The 16941-nt window shown below is 40.5% G+C and overlaps 1 protein-coding gene across 4 annotated transcripts; it reads left to right on the top strand.

Moving 5' to 3' along the window:
- Positions 1–209: 209 nt before the first annotated feature.
- LOC107320773 lies at positions 210–14476 on the top strand. Of its 4 annotated transcripts, none has more exons than XM_015876984.2 (21): positions 210–277; positions 548–614; positions 730–837; positions 1653–1782; positions 1945–2038; positions 2899–3049; positions 3405–3567; positions 4083–4208; positions 4313–4375; positions 5659–5781; positions 6114–6269; positions 6883–6936; positions 7189–7406; positions 8257–8333; positions 9049–9159; positions 9751–9834; positions 10684–10791; positions 11006–11127; positions 12175–12297; positions 13154–13196; positions 13402–14476. In XM_015876984.2, the coding sequence occupies exons 3-21, from the start codon at positions 735–737 to the stop codon at positions 13477–13479; spliced, it is 2127 nt and encodes a 708-aa protein (XP_015732470.1). In that variant the 5' UTR covers positions 210–277; positions 548–614; positions 730–734; the 3' UTR covers positions 13480–14476. The 4 variants fall into 4 exon arrangements, with proteins under 4 accessions (XP_015732470.1, XP_015732471.1, XP_015732467.1 ...); XM_015876985.2 differs by having other exon boundaries at positions 241–277; positions 548–603; XM_015876981.1 differs by having other exon boundaries at positions 250–268; positions 548–837.
- The last annotated feature ends 2465 nt before the right edge of the window (positions 14477–16941 follow it).

Consider the following 16941-nt stretch of genomic DNA (forward strand, 5'->3'; position numbering starts at 1 on the left):
TGGTAGGATGGGTTGAACATGAGGATCTCACACATCTTTTCATCCTCAGTCATGAGGAGGCTTAAGGCTTAGTAGGCTTAGAACCCCCTCCCGCCCTGCCATCATGGCGGCCTCCATATAACACCATCAAAGATGGCGGCTCCCCGTTTCCCTTTCAGCCACAGTCAGGGAGGAAGTAACGCAGGTAGCGTCATCTCCACAACCAGTTCCGGGTGGAGCCACTTAGGAAGTGATTGTTCGTTCAAAGAGTGGCGGGCTGGGGCGGCGGGTAGGAACGGTCCGTGTGGGGAAGGGGAACCCGGCGATCCTGGGGGTCTTTGGGGGCTTTATTTCATAGTTTCATAGTTTCGTGCGGGTTGGAAGGGACCTTAGAGATCATCGAGTCCAGCCCCCGGAATTCGAGCCTCTGTGTCTTTGGGGGGGGGGCGAAGCGGGTTGAGGGGGTTCTGTGAGGGGAAATAACCGCAGTTCAATACGGTGGGTCCGCCATTGGAATGCCAGGGCTCACTTTTTTCTTTCTCTTTTTTTTTGTTTTTTTTTTTTTTAGGGTTCCTTCAGATCTAAGTGGAAAATACGATGTCGTTTGAGCTTCTGATTCAAGTGGTGTGTTGAAGGTTGCTATCTTTAGTGTAATGTACCCAGAGTTGGGGTTTGGAGGAGCCCTTTTCTACCTTTCCTGCTTTTTGGGGGCTGTTTTCTGCTAAATTGGGCTTTTCCTTTGGGGCTCAGTGACTATGGAGCCCTCTAAAGGAAAGAGAGAGCGAGATGTGATCCTGATCAGCGACGACGAAGATGAAGGCACACATGGGAATTCAGTCCTTATAGTAGATCCATTAGGTGAGTTCTGTGCTCTACTCAGCTGTGAGTTTCTGCCAATAAACTTCAGTAAGAAACTGAAGTAAAATATCAGATGTGACACCTTTGCAGCACAGGTTTCAAAAATAGATAAAAGCCAAAGGAGCTGCTGTTGCCTCATAACATCTATTATCTATCTATTATCTATCTGGAGAAGAGGAGGCTCAGGGGAGACTTTATTGCTCTCTATAACTTCCTGAAGGGAGGTTGTAGTGAGCTGGGGGTTGGCCTCTTTTCTCGTGTAATCGGTGATAGAACTAGAGGGAATGGTTTTAAGCTGCGCCAGGGGAGATTCAGGCTGAACATTAGGAAGTGTTACTTCTCGGAAAGGGTAGTCAGGCATTGGAATGCACTGCCCAGGGAGGTGGTGGAGTCACCGACCATGGGAGTGTTCAAGAAACGTTTGGATGTTGTGTTGATGAATATGATTTATCCGGGAAGTATTGGGAATGGTTGGACTAGATGATCTTCTAAGCCTTTTCCAACCTTGATAATTCTGTGATTCTGTGATTCTATTTGCCATCACTGATTGTTTTAAAGTGTACTACTGTATAGCTTTAAAATAGCAGTGGTTTCTCTGAGCCATTTTCAGTGGTGAGCAGATCCTTTTTTATTTTTACCCCTCTTTTCATTGCTTAGGAATCTTGTGTTCCAAGCCAGTGTACCTTCCTTATTTGCACCAGATGAAATTATAAGAGAGCTCGTGCCTTAAAGTGTTTTAAAGAATAAGCTGGTTGATTTTGTAATAAGATTGTAGACTTTTCATACTGAATCATACTTTTTTCTCTTTTCTACAGCAAAGACTGCCCTGGAAGAGAAGAAATGTGAAGAGGTTGTGGATGAGGAGTGTGAACTGGTGGTTACCTTCTGTAAACAAGCAAATGTGATGCCCCATGCAAGATATGACTGTACAATAAACTCATTTGAGTACGTTCAATGATGTGGAGGCTAGTATGGAGGTTTCCTTTCCCACATATAATCAGCCTTGTTATGTAGTGTTGTTAAAACGCTATCAGCTGAAAGTGTAAGTAGAGTTGGATGAGTGCACGGACTGCTTTGTAAATAATGTTCTGTTTTTCAATTCTGTAGACGAATGGAATGTGAAACTTGCTCACCCACTGGAAAAAATGCTGACTTTTGTAATCAGTGCTACTGCTACATTTGTGATAAGCTGGCTTCTGAGGTAAGGAAGGGCTGTAGTCAAGAAATGCTCCAATGTGAGTAAACTGAATCCTTTAACAGTCTATAGAAGAAATCACTCGTATGCACACTGAAACAGTAAATTACATGTAGAGTTTGGTTATTTGAATAGTTCCTCCTCTAAATGTTGCTATCCATCAGCTTCACAGTGTTAAATATGGTCACCATCCAGGTTTATTCCTAGTAGTCAAGTGATTTGTAGGAATGGATGTTCACTTGATATAAACACGTGTTCATCCCATTTGCCTGGGGCTTCGTGGAGTGTAACTTCCAAATCAGGCTGCTTCTCACTGCACCAGACAAATACCAGATTGTTTTCCTGACTCAATGTAGGGGATGGGTGAGGTGTGGGGAGTGATGTGTTGGAGTGGTGGGTTTTGGTTTTTGCTTTGAGGAGGAAGGGAAGATTGTTTCATTGTTTGATTGGAGGGTTGTTTTTTGGTTGTTTTTTTTTAATTGTTGGTTTTTAGAATTCAGAAAACTTTGAACTGGGAGCAAAGTTAGGGTGAATGCTCAGAAACACTGCTTTGATACTTCATAGTAAATTCTATGAGGAAAGTGTCAACCTAACTGTCCCCATAAGATATTCAGGAATTAGAGTAAATTACTGGGGAGGGGAGGAGGAAGTGTCTTTTATTATTGTTCTTTATAATTTATGGTAGAAAGGCACTGCCACGTTGTCCTCTTCCATCAACAGTCAAAATACAAAGCTAGGCAAAGCCACAGAAGTAAAGCATAAAATGAATTCTAGTCCTTCCCTTGTAAAGTGGAACTAACTTTTGATTCATTTAACTTAGGGGATAATAAAATGCTTTTCTCTGTCTTTTACTTATTGTGAAACAGTGCCAGAATTGGACAACTTCTTCCCTCTGTCACTGCAATGCTCATAACAAAAGCAAATTCTGGAAAGACCAACGTGATTTTGCCTTGGCCGGTGTTCTTGTAATGTTCAATTTGGAGCTCACAGATATTGATGCAGACCTTCGGCACGGTGGTAAGCACAGTGCTCTCATCCTGTCCTAGCAGACCTTTGGCTCACTGTGGCTACTCAGTCTGTGGCTCTACATGTAATCTACAAGGTCAGCTTGTCCAGACCACGACTGTTCTTGTAAAGATGTGGTGAATTATTTAGGTAGCAGCTCACTTCTGCTGTCCTCTGTCTGGGCCATACTTAGACCAGTAGGATCTGCAGTTCCAGATTTGTGTCCTGCTGTCTTCCCCTTGGAAGAAGCAATGAAGTATGCCCAGCTGTTAAGACTGGGTGCAAGTGATTTGTCAAATGTTCTACACAGGGTATTAATGTCTTTATTCTGGTTTTGAAATAATTTTTTACCTGTCTGTCCTCTTAGGAAACCTTCTAATACGTTTTATCCAGGAACTTTCTGTGGAATATAATAAGTATTTAATTGGAGAGAGAGTTTCTCCCACAGAGCATAAATGCTTATGTGTCTCAAAGCTGCCTCCTGGCCAGTGTGATATCTGCAGATCTCAGAACACAAAGATTGTATACAAGTAAGTGATAACAGAATTAGCAGTACATATCAGTCACTGCAAGTTTTCTTTCCTTAAGTAGGAAAAAAACTTAAGGTTTTTTTTTCTTAAGTAGTTTCATGGCACCTGAAATCGTAGCGACGTAACAGAGGGATATTAATGGATCAGTGAACAATTGAATTGAATTTAACTTGGATGTATTTTAAGAATCCTCTTAAATGCATCTTAAAAGATAACTGTTGTGCTATGCTAAGACAGTTGGTAGTTTTCCAAGTTGTTATAACCAGGAATAGCATGAAACAAACCTCCATGTTTTTACTGCTTTGTTAGAATTAAGTTTGGCTTTTACTTTGATGGTGTGTTCTCTTAAAATACGGAAAGTAATACCTGTGCAAATTCAGTGTTCCTGTTTCACAGATTCTTTTCAGGGAGAGGTGAATCAGTTTGCTTTCAAACTAGAATGGTCATAATTAGCATTCATTTATGAAGTGTGTCACTGCAGATGCTTTATCTCACGGACTGCTTCACTTTCTCAGGTATTCTGGAGTTTTTGCACTGGTAACAAGATTTTTAAATCAGGCTGAAAGAGAGAGTCCTAAAGCTGCTGCTGTCATGCTTCTGGGAGCAGCTCGAGAGATAACCCTTCATAAAGACCCTGCTTTGTGAGTATCCAGTTCTGTATCTAGCATATAATCTGTATTTGCTTCTCAAAAGGAAATAAAACTTACTGCTTTTCTTCCTCCTGCCTGCCCCCCCTCCCCTGCAGGAACTGGCAGAACCTTGGTCATACTGATTCACTAAAGCTTGCTGTCCCTTGCTTGTTGCAAAGGTAAGACTTGACTTGTTACATTATGGTGAGAGGTGGTTGCTTAGGACTGCACTTGAAGCACACTTTAAAAGGCTTCTATTCAAAGGAAAAGAAAAAACAAATGTTTTAGCTCTTCAAATAAACTTGCAGAGCTCTAAAATAAGTGTATTTAGTACATTAGTTCTGTAGCATCAGGGAACAGGATCTTGATGTCCTCTATTAGGCTCTGTTTGAGGAGAGCAGGGAGAATCAGCTGCCTGCGTGTGTAGGCTGTGGGTGGGTAAGGACAGACAAGGTTACAAACAACAGTGTGTACCAGTCAGCTTGGTAATCAGAGACCTCAGCGAACTATCATATTCTATAGCTGTATGGTACAAATAGATTGTTTAGCAGCTCTGTTGCATATTACTTCCTTTCTGTGAAGGACAAGAGCTACGTCTGCCTTATTTTACAGCCACATAAGCACTCAACCCACCCACAGTGGGGAGGGAACTCAAAGTCAAGATGATGGAGTACTTTGAGTCTAGGAGCGTTCTTTTATGCCAGACTAGAAGATGGTATTGGGTAGCTATTTGTGGTTAGTAACCCTAACAATAAATAGCGCCTGTTCAGGGTCAAAACAGTAGCCTTGTAAGTCCTCCACTGGGATGGAGTAGTCAGGGATGTAACATAGTGAAGTTCCCCCCAGAGGATAATGAATGAGGACATCCAGCTCAATTGGCTTAATTCATTTCTCATTTTAGCTTTTCACCTTTAACCTGAAATTCGCTTGCAACAGAAGGTTAATGAATTAAGAATTAACTTTTTTTTTTTTAGGAGCACTCAAAAACAATTAATGTTCTCACCTCTGTGACAGGTATAACATAAATCCTGTATCAGTTTTCATTTTAGATGACTGTTCTCGAATGTATTAATTTTTTACTTTAGAAGAATGATAATGGATTGGGTTTTTTATAGGTTTTTTTTCCTTCTTCCCCCATTTTTAAAAGCATTGAGCTCTTTACCTCAGTGTGTTCTCTCCAGTTTTCAGTCAAGACAAAAATGGTTTTACTGGCTTGGGTCAGTCAGCTTCCTTATTGAACTCACAGTGTGTTGCTTCAGTGATTCTCATGTACTTAGAGGGGATCTTCTTTAAAACCAGAGACCACAGAATACACAGTTTCATTGCCTCTGTTATTATTTTTAACATCAATATCCGTGTTGGCTACAAATATTAAAGCACAAACTTGAAGATATACCCCAACACTCTGAAGCTTAACCAAAGAAATCTACATACAATCTCTGCTTTTCTTTTTAAAACACAGGATCACAACGCAGCTTCAGAAGATGCTGGTGTTGTATGACTTCCCAAAAAGTTTATATGAGAAGTTTATTCAGTTTTTTCAGTCCATCTCACTTCCGTGTCACTGTTTTGCCTTCTCAAATAGGTATGTTCTTTGTTTGCTTATAGAATCTATTTTATGCTGTTGGCTTGTTTGTAAACAGATATAGGGCATGGTTATTTCACTGATGATGCTGAAGGTGTGTTTTATTGGAGGGCTTCAGCATTCTCTACTTTATATCTCCCATCCTTAGCACAGTGAGAAACTGATGTTATGGCTAAGCTCTTGTTCATATAAATCCTTTTATTTTCTTTCCCTGAAATTGAACTGTAAAGCTCATAGTGTTTTATTAATAAGTCTTTGTGTTGCTTTGATGAAATACATTGTGTCATACCAACAGAGTCCTTAACATTTCTTCATTTTTTTTATGCTTCCAGCTTGAATGTTGTGCCATGGGACCACGTCCTACTGACCACGGTTTTGAAAGGACAGAACACCACAGGACAGAGAACACAGAAAGGAAAGAAAACGTTTCTGTGGGAATTGCTTCCTGTCATAGAGGCTCGAGTGGAGAAACTGGTAGAAAACATGAAGTACGACTGTTTATGCTATTAAGTGCCATACAGTGCTTTCCTAACATCTGCAAGAGTTTTGCGTTATGGGGAAATGTACAAAAATTGGATATATTTGAAGCTGTTTGTTTCCATTACTTATTAGCAAGGCCAGTACTTTTTGAAGCTGTTAGAATCAGAACCAAGCCCTCTGAATGCTGCAGGGCCAGAAAAGGGTGTTCGAGTGGGTAATGTTTTGTTTCAATAATCTCAGTAGCTTTTGGAATTGGGTGTTAAAAACAAAACCAGTTCATCAAATGTTGACTATTTGGAAGACAGTTTTTAAAATAGAAATGTAAATGATCTTTAGATGTCTGTATTCGAAAGAATAGTCCTCTTAGAGACTTGCCTTTTCTTAGCCTGCTTTTGTTTGTTCCTAGTGCACAGAGATAATCTGTGGATTAATTTAGATATCTGCTGTATTCAGAAGTGGCTTTTGAAGCTTTCAACAGCCTCTTTCTGCCAGTTGCACTATCCTGTTTTACAGTACTTTTATGTGAGAAGTACTACTGTTTTGCTTCATTAACTATAATAATTGGATTGACCTGTTGTATACAGCTTAACACTTCCTTTCTCTTTCACTCTTTCTCTCCAGCTATAAAGAAGTTGTTCGCTACCTGAGAGCTGTGAAATGCAGTGATACCAAAGGGTAAATAGCTTTCGTTTGTTTCATTGCACTCAAATTGTGTTCCAGTGTCTTTTTCTACATCTAATAAAACAGAATGAGAGGCAGTAAGATTCTGAAAGCTGTTTGCCAAGGGAAAGTAATACAGCACTGCAGCTCAGTTCTGCTTTATTAGATGTAATTTACTAGTTGTCATTCTTAATTAGATGTATGCATACATGTTGTAAAGCTTCCATGTGAACAGAAATCAGACACTTATTCATTTCTTCTTTCCAGGCTAAGAGACCTTCGAGATAAAATCCCATTCTATCTGTGTAAAACTGGAGAGTTCCTTGATGCTGCACATTCCCTGTTGTTTCCCATTAATAGCCTTGCATGCTGCACTGTGTGCCGAATAACTCCTCTTCAGTTTGAGGTCTACCTGAAGATATTCAAAACAGGCAGTGTCCCTCTTGGAAAGGATATTCAAGACCCTGGGCCCTGGGTTACAGTTGGCAAGTGATTTTTTTCTTCTTTTGTGTTTAGGATCTTATTTAATTGCAGCTCTTTAAATTCAGAAGTGTTTGGAGGGACTCTGAATCCAGATATAAATTGTCTGGATTAAAGTATAGTGCAGAACACTAAGCAGGTGGACTGTCTTTATATTTGAGCATAAATGTGGGTAGTACACTTCACAAGAACGTTACCCTTTGTCAGTTGTGAAGTTGTTTTGATGAAAGCAAATGATTAAAAGAAAAATGAAAAGCTTCTTATTATATCATAGCATTATAAATGGCAGTATGTAACTGATGTATTGTATCTTTGAAAATTAAAGTTTTCAGATGGAAGGGATCTTATGACCTGTATATAGCAATCATAGAATGGCTTGGGTTGGATGGGACCCCAAGGATCATCAAGTTCCAAATCCCCTGCCATGGGTAGGACCACCACCCTTCTCAATCTGGCTCAGCCAGTGATAACTGTGGTCATCAGTATTGATGTGTTCTACTTGTCCAAGTGTTCTCTGATTTGAAAGATTGGTTTTGGAGATGTTCAGTTATTAGACTTCTTAGAAGTATGGGATACTGTAGTCTGATTTACACAATAGGACTTTGTTATGGGTCACCTGCTGCAACGGCTTAGTCTAAACTGTATTTGTTTTTTTACAGCTTTCCATAATAACATTTTACAATTGATGGAGGTTCTGAACAGAAAAACTACCATCAAATATAGTAAAATAGATGTGGATGCTTTTTTTTTCCTCTAGGTTTCTATAGGAATCTCTTTAATAATACTTTAAGTTTTTTCATACTCTATGATTACTCAAGGAATAAAAGACACATCTTAATTTTGTTTTTCTCACAGGGTCTCCAATGAAAGATGGTGTTCTGATTAAGCAGGCATTCAAACTCCTTTACAGCAATCTGTTGCTGTACAGAAATGTGAGTCCGCATTAAAACTGTTCATATGGCCTGTTCAGTGGTTTTGTGCCTTACCTGCTTTGTCCAGTTGCTTATCTAATGAAAGGAATCCTGAGTAGCTCACATCTCTGTGAAACTTTTGTGTACTGGTGGATTTGTTTGGAGGCCTGATGGAAACCAACTTTTTTCTCAGCACTTCTGTGCTCTCACAAAACATGTCAAGTTGTAAGTGATCCATTGGCTCAGATGGAGCTTTAAGGATAAAACTGTGACAAATATTGCTTGTATGCAGCTCTTGTAGCTTCAGTGAGTTTAGCAGCGTGCTATAGCAATGATGGAATGATGAGAAAATTTGCCATCTGTATGTTGAATGGCACCTTATTACTGCTCAGCTGTTTGGGAGATATTTCCTATATAAAGTTGTGACACTCTAAATTATTTCCAATTGTAATGATTACACCAGCAGCAGATGTGTTCACTTTGTTCATATCCTGTAGAATTAAAACGAGAGGAAAAAAGCCTCATCTTTACAGATGGGGTGAAGTGGCTGTTTCTCAGTGTGACAAATGAAACTGGGGAAACCCCAAACAGTAACTTGTAATTTGAGTGGATGTGTCTGGGAGTTCTGTTAAAGGGGGAAGAAGAAGGAGAGTGCATATCAAGGAGACTTATTTTATCATTAAAAGTTGCTTAACATGTATTTGACCCTGTAAAACAATGTTCTGTTGTATTTCAGCCCAAATGCTGGGGTTCCTTCGTCATGATTATGGGTAGTAGCTGTTTCCTGGGAAGAAATGGGCACCTTTGTCCTCTGACAGTGAAAGAGCCCCCGATTGCATTCCAACAGGTAACTGGTCATGTGCTCTGAGATGGAAGAATATGTTGTGTTTTTACACATTGCTTCATTCCATGTGGATGTTGGCTTGTTCATTTAAATACTGAGGCAACTTTACATTATCTCATCAAAAATTCTTATGGTATGTGCCAATATAATACTTGACACAGAGTTATTTGTGAGTGGCAAATGCAGCAGTGCATAGATTAACTCTGCTTGCAGCTCAATGCCAGATACCTACTCTCTTGTTTAATACTGAGATGAATCATGTAACAGCAAAATACATAGGAAAGAAATCTAAATGTGTTAAAATAGCTCTAAGAGACGTGATAGCTCTAAGAGCATCTGGATATTATTTCGCAAGAACAGTGAGAAATGTCTGCTAAGCACAGTGGATTAAAATTAAGAGGTTACATGACATTGTTTAGTTAGTGAAAACTGAGATTCAGCTTCTCTGAGTATGATGAACAGTCAACCTCATTTGTAAAAACACTGAAAAATATGTAAAAACACACTGAAATAGTAGATTAAATGTTGGTTTTGATACATGTGGAATATCTGGGCATCCTTTCTCTTCCTCATAACTCATTACTTCTGTTGCAGGGAGTGCTGGCTGCCAGCGATGGTCTCTTCCAGGAACTGAAGGCAAAAATTAATGTTTCCTTCCCACCTGGTATTTTCTCCCAAGTAAGTGTGCACCTGTCAACAAGGGAATTGACCATTTGTTTATTGCACTTTAAGACACTGCAGTATTGAAAACAACTGGATTATCATAAAGAGCTTCTGAGATAGGGTTTGAAGATTTGAGGGAAGTGGCATAGGACTGTTTGTAACAACTCTCCCTTTTAGATGGTGCTGTCTGAACTGACTGCTTTTTATCTTCAGAACTGGCACTATCTGCAACCCATCCAAAAGTTTTAATTCATCACTGGCCAAATTTATGCATCTCATAAATTGGGACACTTAGTAATCAGTGATTCTGTATTAACTTCTCAGAGTAATCTTGTATTTGCTTCAAATAGGAGGCTGTCCTTTGAGACTGACAGTGTGTTTGTCTCAAAACTCAGAATAGCCTGGAATTTTTCGACTTGTGAATGATGGTTTCAGGCGTAGTGGAGCATGTTTAAAGGTGTCTTGAAACAAACAGCTTGTTAAATATAATCACCCATCTAAGGAGAAATTTTATTCTTTTTCCTGATTCTTTTGCAGGCACTACTTTTAGCTTTACTTTCCAGTAGGTGACTTTTGGGCCAGGCATTTTGTTCCATTAATTCTTCTTCTGTCTGGTGAGAGACTTTGTGTTTCTAGGTGGACTTTAAGACATTCAGATGAAATGCTGTATAAGCAGAAGTATCTGTTCTACTCGCCCTTCCTTCAGTCTTCATAAGATTGTTCTGAATGTAGTGTCTGTCATCCAGCAGATGTGATTGGGGTGGTAGGAACTTCCTGCTGATTGGACTGGAGGCAATATGCAAGTAGTGGGAAAGGGGATTTGTATATTTAAATTTCTTATTTTTTTTATATCTCTTCCTGCAGTTGCCCCAGGAGGCTTGTCTTATTCTTGCAGTGCAAGCAGTACAACAGATGGTTATCTGTGAACTCCCATACTTAACTTCCTTCCTAGAGATATTCCTGGCATTTGGGGTGAGTCCTAGAGATTGACTTCTGTTTGAAGAGATTAAAGTGGATTATATTTAAAATGAATGTCATGCCAACTTGGAGATTTCTGCGTGCATTTAGCCTAGTTTTGTTCCTCTGAAGCTTTATTGGCCTTTAATTTCTTTTGTTATTTTTAGGGTTTTGTTTTGTTTAAGAAATAATTAACATGAATTTGTGGCCTTATTTTGTCTCTTCCTAGAAAAACTTCTGGGCTTTGAGGCTGTTACTGAATCAGCTTTCCTATGATGAGCACATTCTCCGTGGTGTTGTCAGTCTGGTTTTGAGAGATCTGAATCGTCAGAAAGAAACAATGCTGAAACTGTGAGTAAAGACTTCCTGAAATCTGTCTCTGTTTTTGGAAGCATTAACAGCAGGCTCACAGCAGGAACATTTAGCAAAGATACAATCTATAGCTCGTTGAAAATGACCATCCTGGTGCTTTGGATAATAATGTGAAGAAAATGCTGGAAATCAATAAGTAATAGAAAAGAAAAACAGGTGCATCGTTTCTGTACACATTCTAATTACTGTGTGTGATCCTGGTGGTTCTTCTTGAGGTATGGATTGATCTCTACAAGAGGAATTGGTTGTCAAGGCTTGGGCATCTGAGCCTGAGGCTATGGTAGTGGTCTGTAGAGTCATATGATGTGCTGATGGTAACCAGGGAGTAACTGTTCATGGTTTCCTCTTAAACAAGAGTCAGGAGTCTTAAGGGAAATCTAATGTGGCAAACCCAAGCTGGATTAAGGTTGGAGCTGTTAATTTTGTTGACAGGGGATGCTGTGAAAATGAAAGGTATATATAGATTGAAAAGCAGGCACGTTGCTGGAAGATTGTGAAGTACAGCTAGCATAAAAACAGCACTCCAGACCTGAGGAGGCTGAACAGCTCTTGAAGATGAGTGTATCTAGAAAATTTCCTTCAGATCTATGTGAGCTAACACTGTTCCTCAGCAACCATTCCATCAGACAGAGGGCATATAGGGCATCTCCCTTCATATGTCTGGTTTGCAGAAGGCTAAAACAAATACCATAGCTGTCAGAGCCAGGACACTAAACTGGATGGGGCCACTGATCTGACTTTGTTCTGTATTCAAATAACAGTAAGGCCTTAGTACTTCTTATGCAGCAGTTGGCCAGGTACATCTGAAATAACTGATAATCTGAAGAATATGTGCTCCTGGCATTGCTATGTCTGTCTAATCAGAGGGTTTTAAGTGGAGACCATGAATCTGAATTCCTGTAATTAAATGCCCCTATTTTTAGAGCAGACTGGAGAATGAGAAAGTGGCGTCAGGAGAGAAGCAACATGGATATTGCTGTTTGTATTTGCTGCTGAACTGATGCTTTCTGGTTTTATATTGCTTAGATGGCAGAACCTTGGTCCCCAGTACGTGGGTGAATTTGTTTGCCTGTTCCTGACTTGTAGAAACAGGATACTGCAATCCGTTGGTGTGTTGACTCTGGATATAATTACAGAGAACTTGCACGTGTAAGTGTTAATCTTTATTGTAGCCAGATAGTCAATCATTATATGTTGCAATAATGCCATTAGTTTCTTCCTAATTAACAAGCTTCACTCGCAATTCATTCCTATTTCATGTACTTCCTTATTAACAATAGTTATGATACCAAACGTGATGGGTTGAGTAGATTTGCAATTGCTCTTTGTTTTTAGGTTGCCAGTGATAGTATCACACTGGTTGGATGATCATGGAGGTTATTTTCCAACCTCGGTGATTGTGATATGTCACTTCAGAGACTGCTGGCTGATCCGAAGCACAATCCTTGCTCCCTTCTCTTATAGGCTGTGAAGTATTATACACTGTATAGTGATAGACACTAATGTATTGACATAATGGCTTTAAAATGCAGTGACTCAGGGATTATATACCAGAAGGCAGTAATTGCCTGCTCTGGCACTTTTAGTTCGCACGTAGCAGATGGCAGCAGAGAATTCACTTCTTAGTAACTGTCTTAAGTAGCAAACATGGACACGTGAGTTAACCTTCCTTGGAAAATGCTTCTCTCTCTCCAACCCTTGTTGTATGTACTGTATGTATTTCCAAAAGTAAAATTCCAGACCTCACTCAGCTCTATATGAGTTGAGTTCTACTGAACAAATTTGCAACTCTAATAAATGCTTTTTTTTTTTTATCTCTAGCAACATTCAAGGACAGGATCTGATTGGATCCTTTAGTTCTGTGATGTGTCTTTGTCTTTATGTATGTCTGATGCTAAATTCAGCTGTATTTGGAAGCTGAATGGAGTAGTTGGGGTGGCTGAAACTGGGCGTGGGTTTGTCCCTATAAGAAAATGGACTGAGGACTGTCTGTGTCTATTTTTAGATGTCCGTGGGCAAAGCACCTTTGCAACTTCTTTCGCAACACAGTGAGTATCTCTGTATTCTGGAGCTAAGCAAAAAAGCATGTAGATGACAAATACATCCATTTTGAGAAATTTATGAATATAAGATGGATTTGACAAGTGACGGTTACTTGATAAATATGTGAAATAATTATTTAGCAGTATTGTTTATTGTACAAATGACAAATCGCTGATGTATTATTGGTCTTTCTTTTCCTCCCCTGCTCAGGGGTTAATGGACCTCTCCCTTGGTGCCACAACTCATCATGAAGTCTCAAAGTTCATGGATCTTCTTGAAAAACTGTGATCTGGCCAAATTTTCAAGCATGTTTTTCAACTTGCCTCGAGCCGACACGTCTCATCCTGGAGCCTCCTGTGTTCTGTTTTGGTTGTCATCTCTTCCCTCACTTGAAAAGTTCACCTAAAAAACTGCCTTGAGGCAAAGTGAGATAATAAAATCTCAGATCTAGATGGTGAGCAGCGACTGTATTCCGGTAGGTGTGTTCTGGAAGCTTCCTTTTTACAGGCACATGTATTAAGCTGTCATTTAAAGAGACAGGAGCTTCCATCTTAAGAAATGCTGATCTATAGAGAAATGCTCATCAGAGACAGCAAGAGGAATGAGGGGAGAGAACCAGAAGAAATGGAAAGCATCAAAAGTCTTTTGCTTATGAGTTGCGCAGGTGTTTTCTGAGTGAGAAGCCAGCAGAACTGATAAGAAAGCAGTTAGACAAGCTGCTTAAGTTAGGAAAACTGCCTCTCCAAAGGTGTACAGCGGTGTAAATTAGGATGCTATTTGCACTCGTTTTTATATAGTGTATAATTATAAAAATAAACCACTCGTCACTTAGTGTTACTTGGCCTCAAGCTTTCTTACTTGCTCAAAGAAATCCAAATCAAGACAACAGTATTTTGTTTGTATATTAAATATATATATATATGTTTTTCAAGGCATTCCAATTGTAGGAGTTTTCTTTTAGCATTCTACAATGGGTGACTTGAACTGGTGCTGAAGGCTGTTTTTTAATTGAAGCATTGTTATAATAGTAAGAGCTGATTTGTTTTAGAACTGTGGAGGTAGAGAAGTATTTCTTACCCAGTTGTGCTCTTCCTTGCCCTGCCATGATCCATGTGTGCTGTGCTTTGGCAGGCAGGGTAAGGCCTTGGAACATGTTGACATACTGTATTTTGTTATCCCAATTCAGTTAAGTTATTATTCAGCTTTTCTACAAAGAATGTACATGCATCTAAAATGTCAAAAGGTTTAATTAAAAAGGGTTTAATAAAACTTTGTAGGAATGCAATGATGTCTGTTGTGAGGTTTTACTATTGGGTTGGGTTTTCCATATTGAGCTGTGTGGATTCCTGGGTGCCCAACATGGAACTGGGAGCAATTGAGGGCACTGTACTCTGTTACCATTTGGTTTGGCTTTACCATCACGGGGAAATGCAAGAACTGCTTGTGTTGCAGTAAGTAAATAGCGTGTCTATTCATTATTTATCTGCTGCTGAATTTTAATGAATTATAGCAGCAACGAGCAAAGCCCTTACAGTGAGAATCATACTATAGATAGTGATGCGATCTTTTATGTATGAGAAAATGACTTTCTCAAAGCCAAGTGCTTAGTTTTAGTGATACCTGTCCCTGCCTACTCAGCCTCACGCTTCATCAACCACAGCAGAAAACATCATCCTGGTTGTCCTGAGGCTACACCGAGTGTAACCCCAAAGGTAAATTGAAGGTTGGTCTTTTCTATTACTTTTTATTTCCCTGCTTTGCTCCAAGTATAACAGAGAAGATCAGAACTCATTAAAAATTGAAGGATGGAGTTCCGAGTAGAAAATGTGCATCTCCAACTTTCTAATCCAGATATTGTATTTAGCAAACAGAACTCTGCTGGTTTTTGCAAGGGTTTGCCAAACAGTAAATAGAACATTTGAGAGTGGGTGCATGTATTGACAGTCAAATGGAAGCTGAAAGTGAGATTCCAACAGTGTGCAATGGGAATGCTGTTGTCCAACACAGGAAGGTGAGGTGCATGTGATAAGCAGACTGAGTTAGAGTATGTGCTTCATTATGAGGGTTCTGAGATGCACAGCTAATGAATGAATTGCTTGTGGGGACTTTTTGGGGTTGATATAGATGGGAAAAGGCAACCTGTTGTGTGTCACAAAGCTCTTTCAGCTCTGTTTAAGGTGTGTTGGTGCTGCCCATCCATCCCAGTGTGGCTGAGATTGTCCTGCAGCTGTGTAGATACGAGCTGTGCCTCCATCCTTTCAAGTGCAAAATGAGGACCTGCCCCTCAGCCACGAAGGCACAGGTGGGTTTTTATAGGAAAGCTTCCCAGCATCAATATTGCCCTGTAGGCTGGGACAAAGCTGATACCATTTCTGCCAAGGACACTAATTAACCTGCTAAATGAGTTTGTCCCTTTGGAATGCGTGCCGGAGAACTGAGTTATCTAAAATGCCATTCCACAGAGAGCTTTAATTAGCAGCTGTGCATCCAGGGGTGGGTGAGGGCTGCAGGTTGGTGCTTTTGGGGTCTCTCACGCTACAATGCTGTTCTTGGTGTGCTTTATTGTGTGTATCTCATACTATCAGCTGATGCTGCCCATATGTGCCCCCACAGCAGCCATAAGAGCAGGACTCAGCTCACTGCTGGGCCCGGCCCCAAGGAGCAGCTCTCCCAGCTGCCCACCACACCAAAAATACCACGTTTTAATAACCGGGCTGAGCAAAGCACAACCCAGGCTTGTTTCTGGCTGCCAGATTAACAGATGGCTACAATCATTAATATTGCAAAACTTTGGGAGTTCATAATTCTTTAATCTAAAAAGCCAGGCGGGGTAACTAATGCGGCCCTGCAATCTGCTGTGTGTGTCCCCCACAGCTACTGTAGGGGTTTTAATGCATGTGGCACTGCCCAAATTCTACCTAGAAGAGCAGTGGGGCTGCTTTATCCATGGGAGGGTATAAGGAACTTGGGACACCATTGCTTTGGCTCTGAAATTTGCTGTGCTGGGTGCTGGTAGCTCTGCCCAGCCCCAGTGCAGTCAGATGGCAGAAAATCCTCAGAAATCCAATCAGCCCCTCTTCAGTGTCGTTTTATTGCTAAAGCTCAGCCTTTCCCATAATTGTTTGGAGGCAGCGCTGGGAGATTACGATTGATGTCAACAGCCAGATAAGCCGTGGGGCAGCGTTGCGGCATCGCTGGCCTCGTTAATAGGTGGCTGATGTCCTATGGGAGCATGTTCCAAAAAGAAACCGACCCCAATGGGCCTTTGCAGTGAGTTCCTGACACAACCTGTGGTGTCATTGCCTCTCAGTGAGGTGCTGCCAGCTCAGCATCCCCTCCCCAGGCAGCCCCATTGATCCCTGGCTGCATCCCAGCCCCGTGGCTCTTCCCAGGCAGGCAGAGGGCTGCAGGAGCCCATTAGGGGCAGGGCAGTGCCATTGATTGGGGTGGAAGGCGCCCGCAGAGATGGGATGGGGGCAGTGTCTGTAATGGGTCGGTGTCTGTATAGACTGAGACACAGGTTTGATAGAGACATATAAATATAGATATCAGCAAAGAGTAAAGTCTTTGTAGTGAGGATTATGCTGTAGCTAATGGTGTAATCTTTGATGGATGAGAAAATGCCTTTCTCTGATGATCAGCTCTTGACTTTGCTATGCCCATCAAGCCTGTGCAAAAGCATCTTTAACATATCATATGTCTCACTTCTATATGTTATGCTCTATTGTTTATTGATTATATTTAAAATGT

The sequence above is a fragment of the Coturnix japonica genome, chromosome 14 (assembly GCF_001577835.2).
Source record: "Coturnix japonica isolate 7356 chromosome 14, Coturnix japonica 2.1, whole genome shotgun sequence".
Classification (NCBI taxonomy): Eukaryota; Metazoa; Chordata; class Aves; order Galliformes; family Phasianidae; genus Coturnix; species Coturnix japonica.

Bases quoted from the DNA above. Each gene is read 5' to 3' on its own strand.
- LOC107320773 (XM_015876984.2), top strand. From the start codon at position 735: ATGGAGCCCTCTAAAGGAAAGAGAGAGCGAGATGTGATCCTGATCAGC. The intron at 9,160-9,750 runs GTAACTGGTCAT...CTTCTGTTGCAG, and splicing joins CCCCGATTGCATTCCAACAG to GGAGTGCTGGCTGCCAGCGA. The intron at 9,835-10,683 runs GTAAGTGTGCAC...CTCTTCCTGCAG, and splicing joins CACCTGGTATTTTCTCCCAA to TTGCCCCAGGAGGCTTGTCT.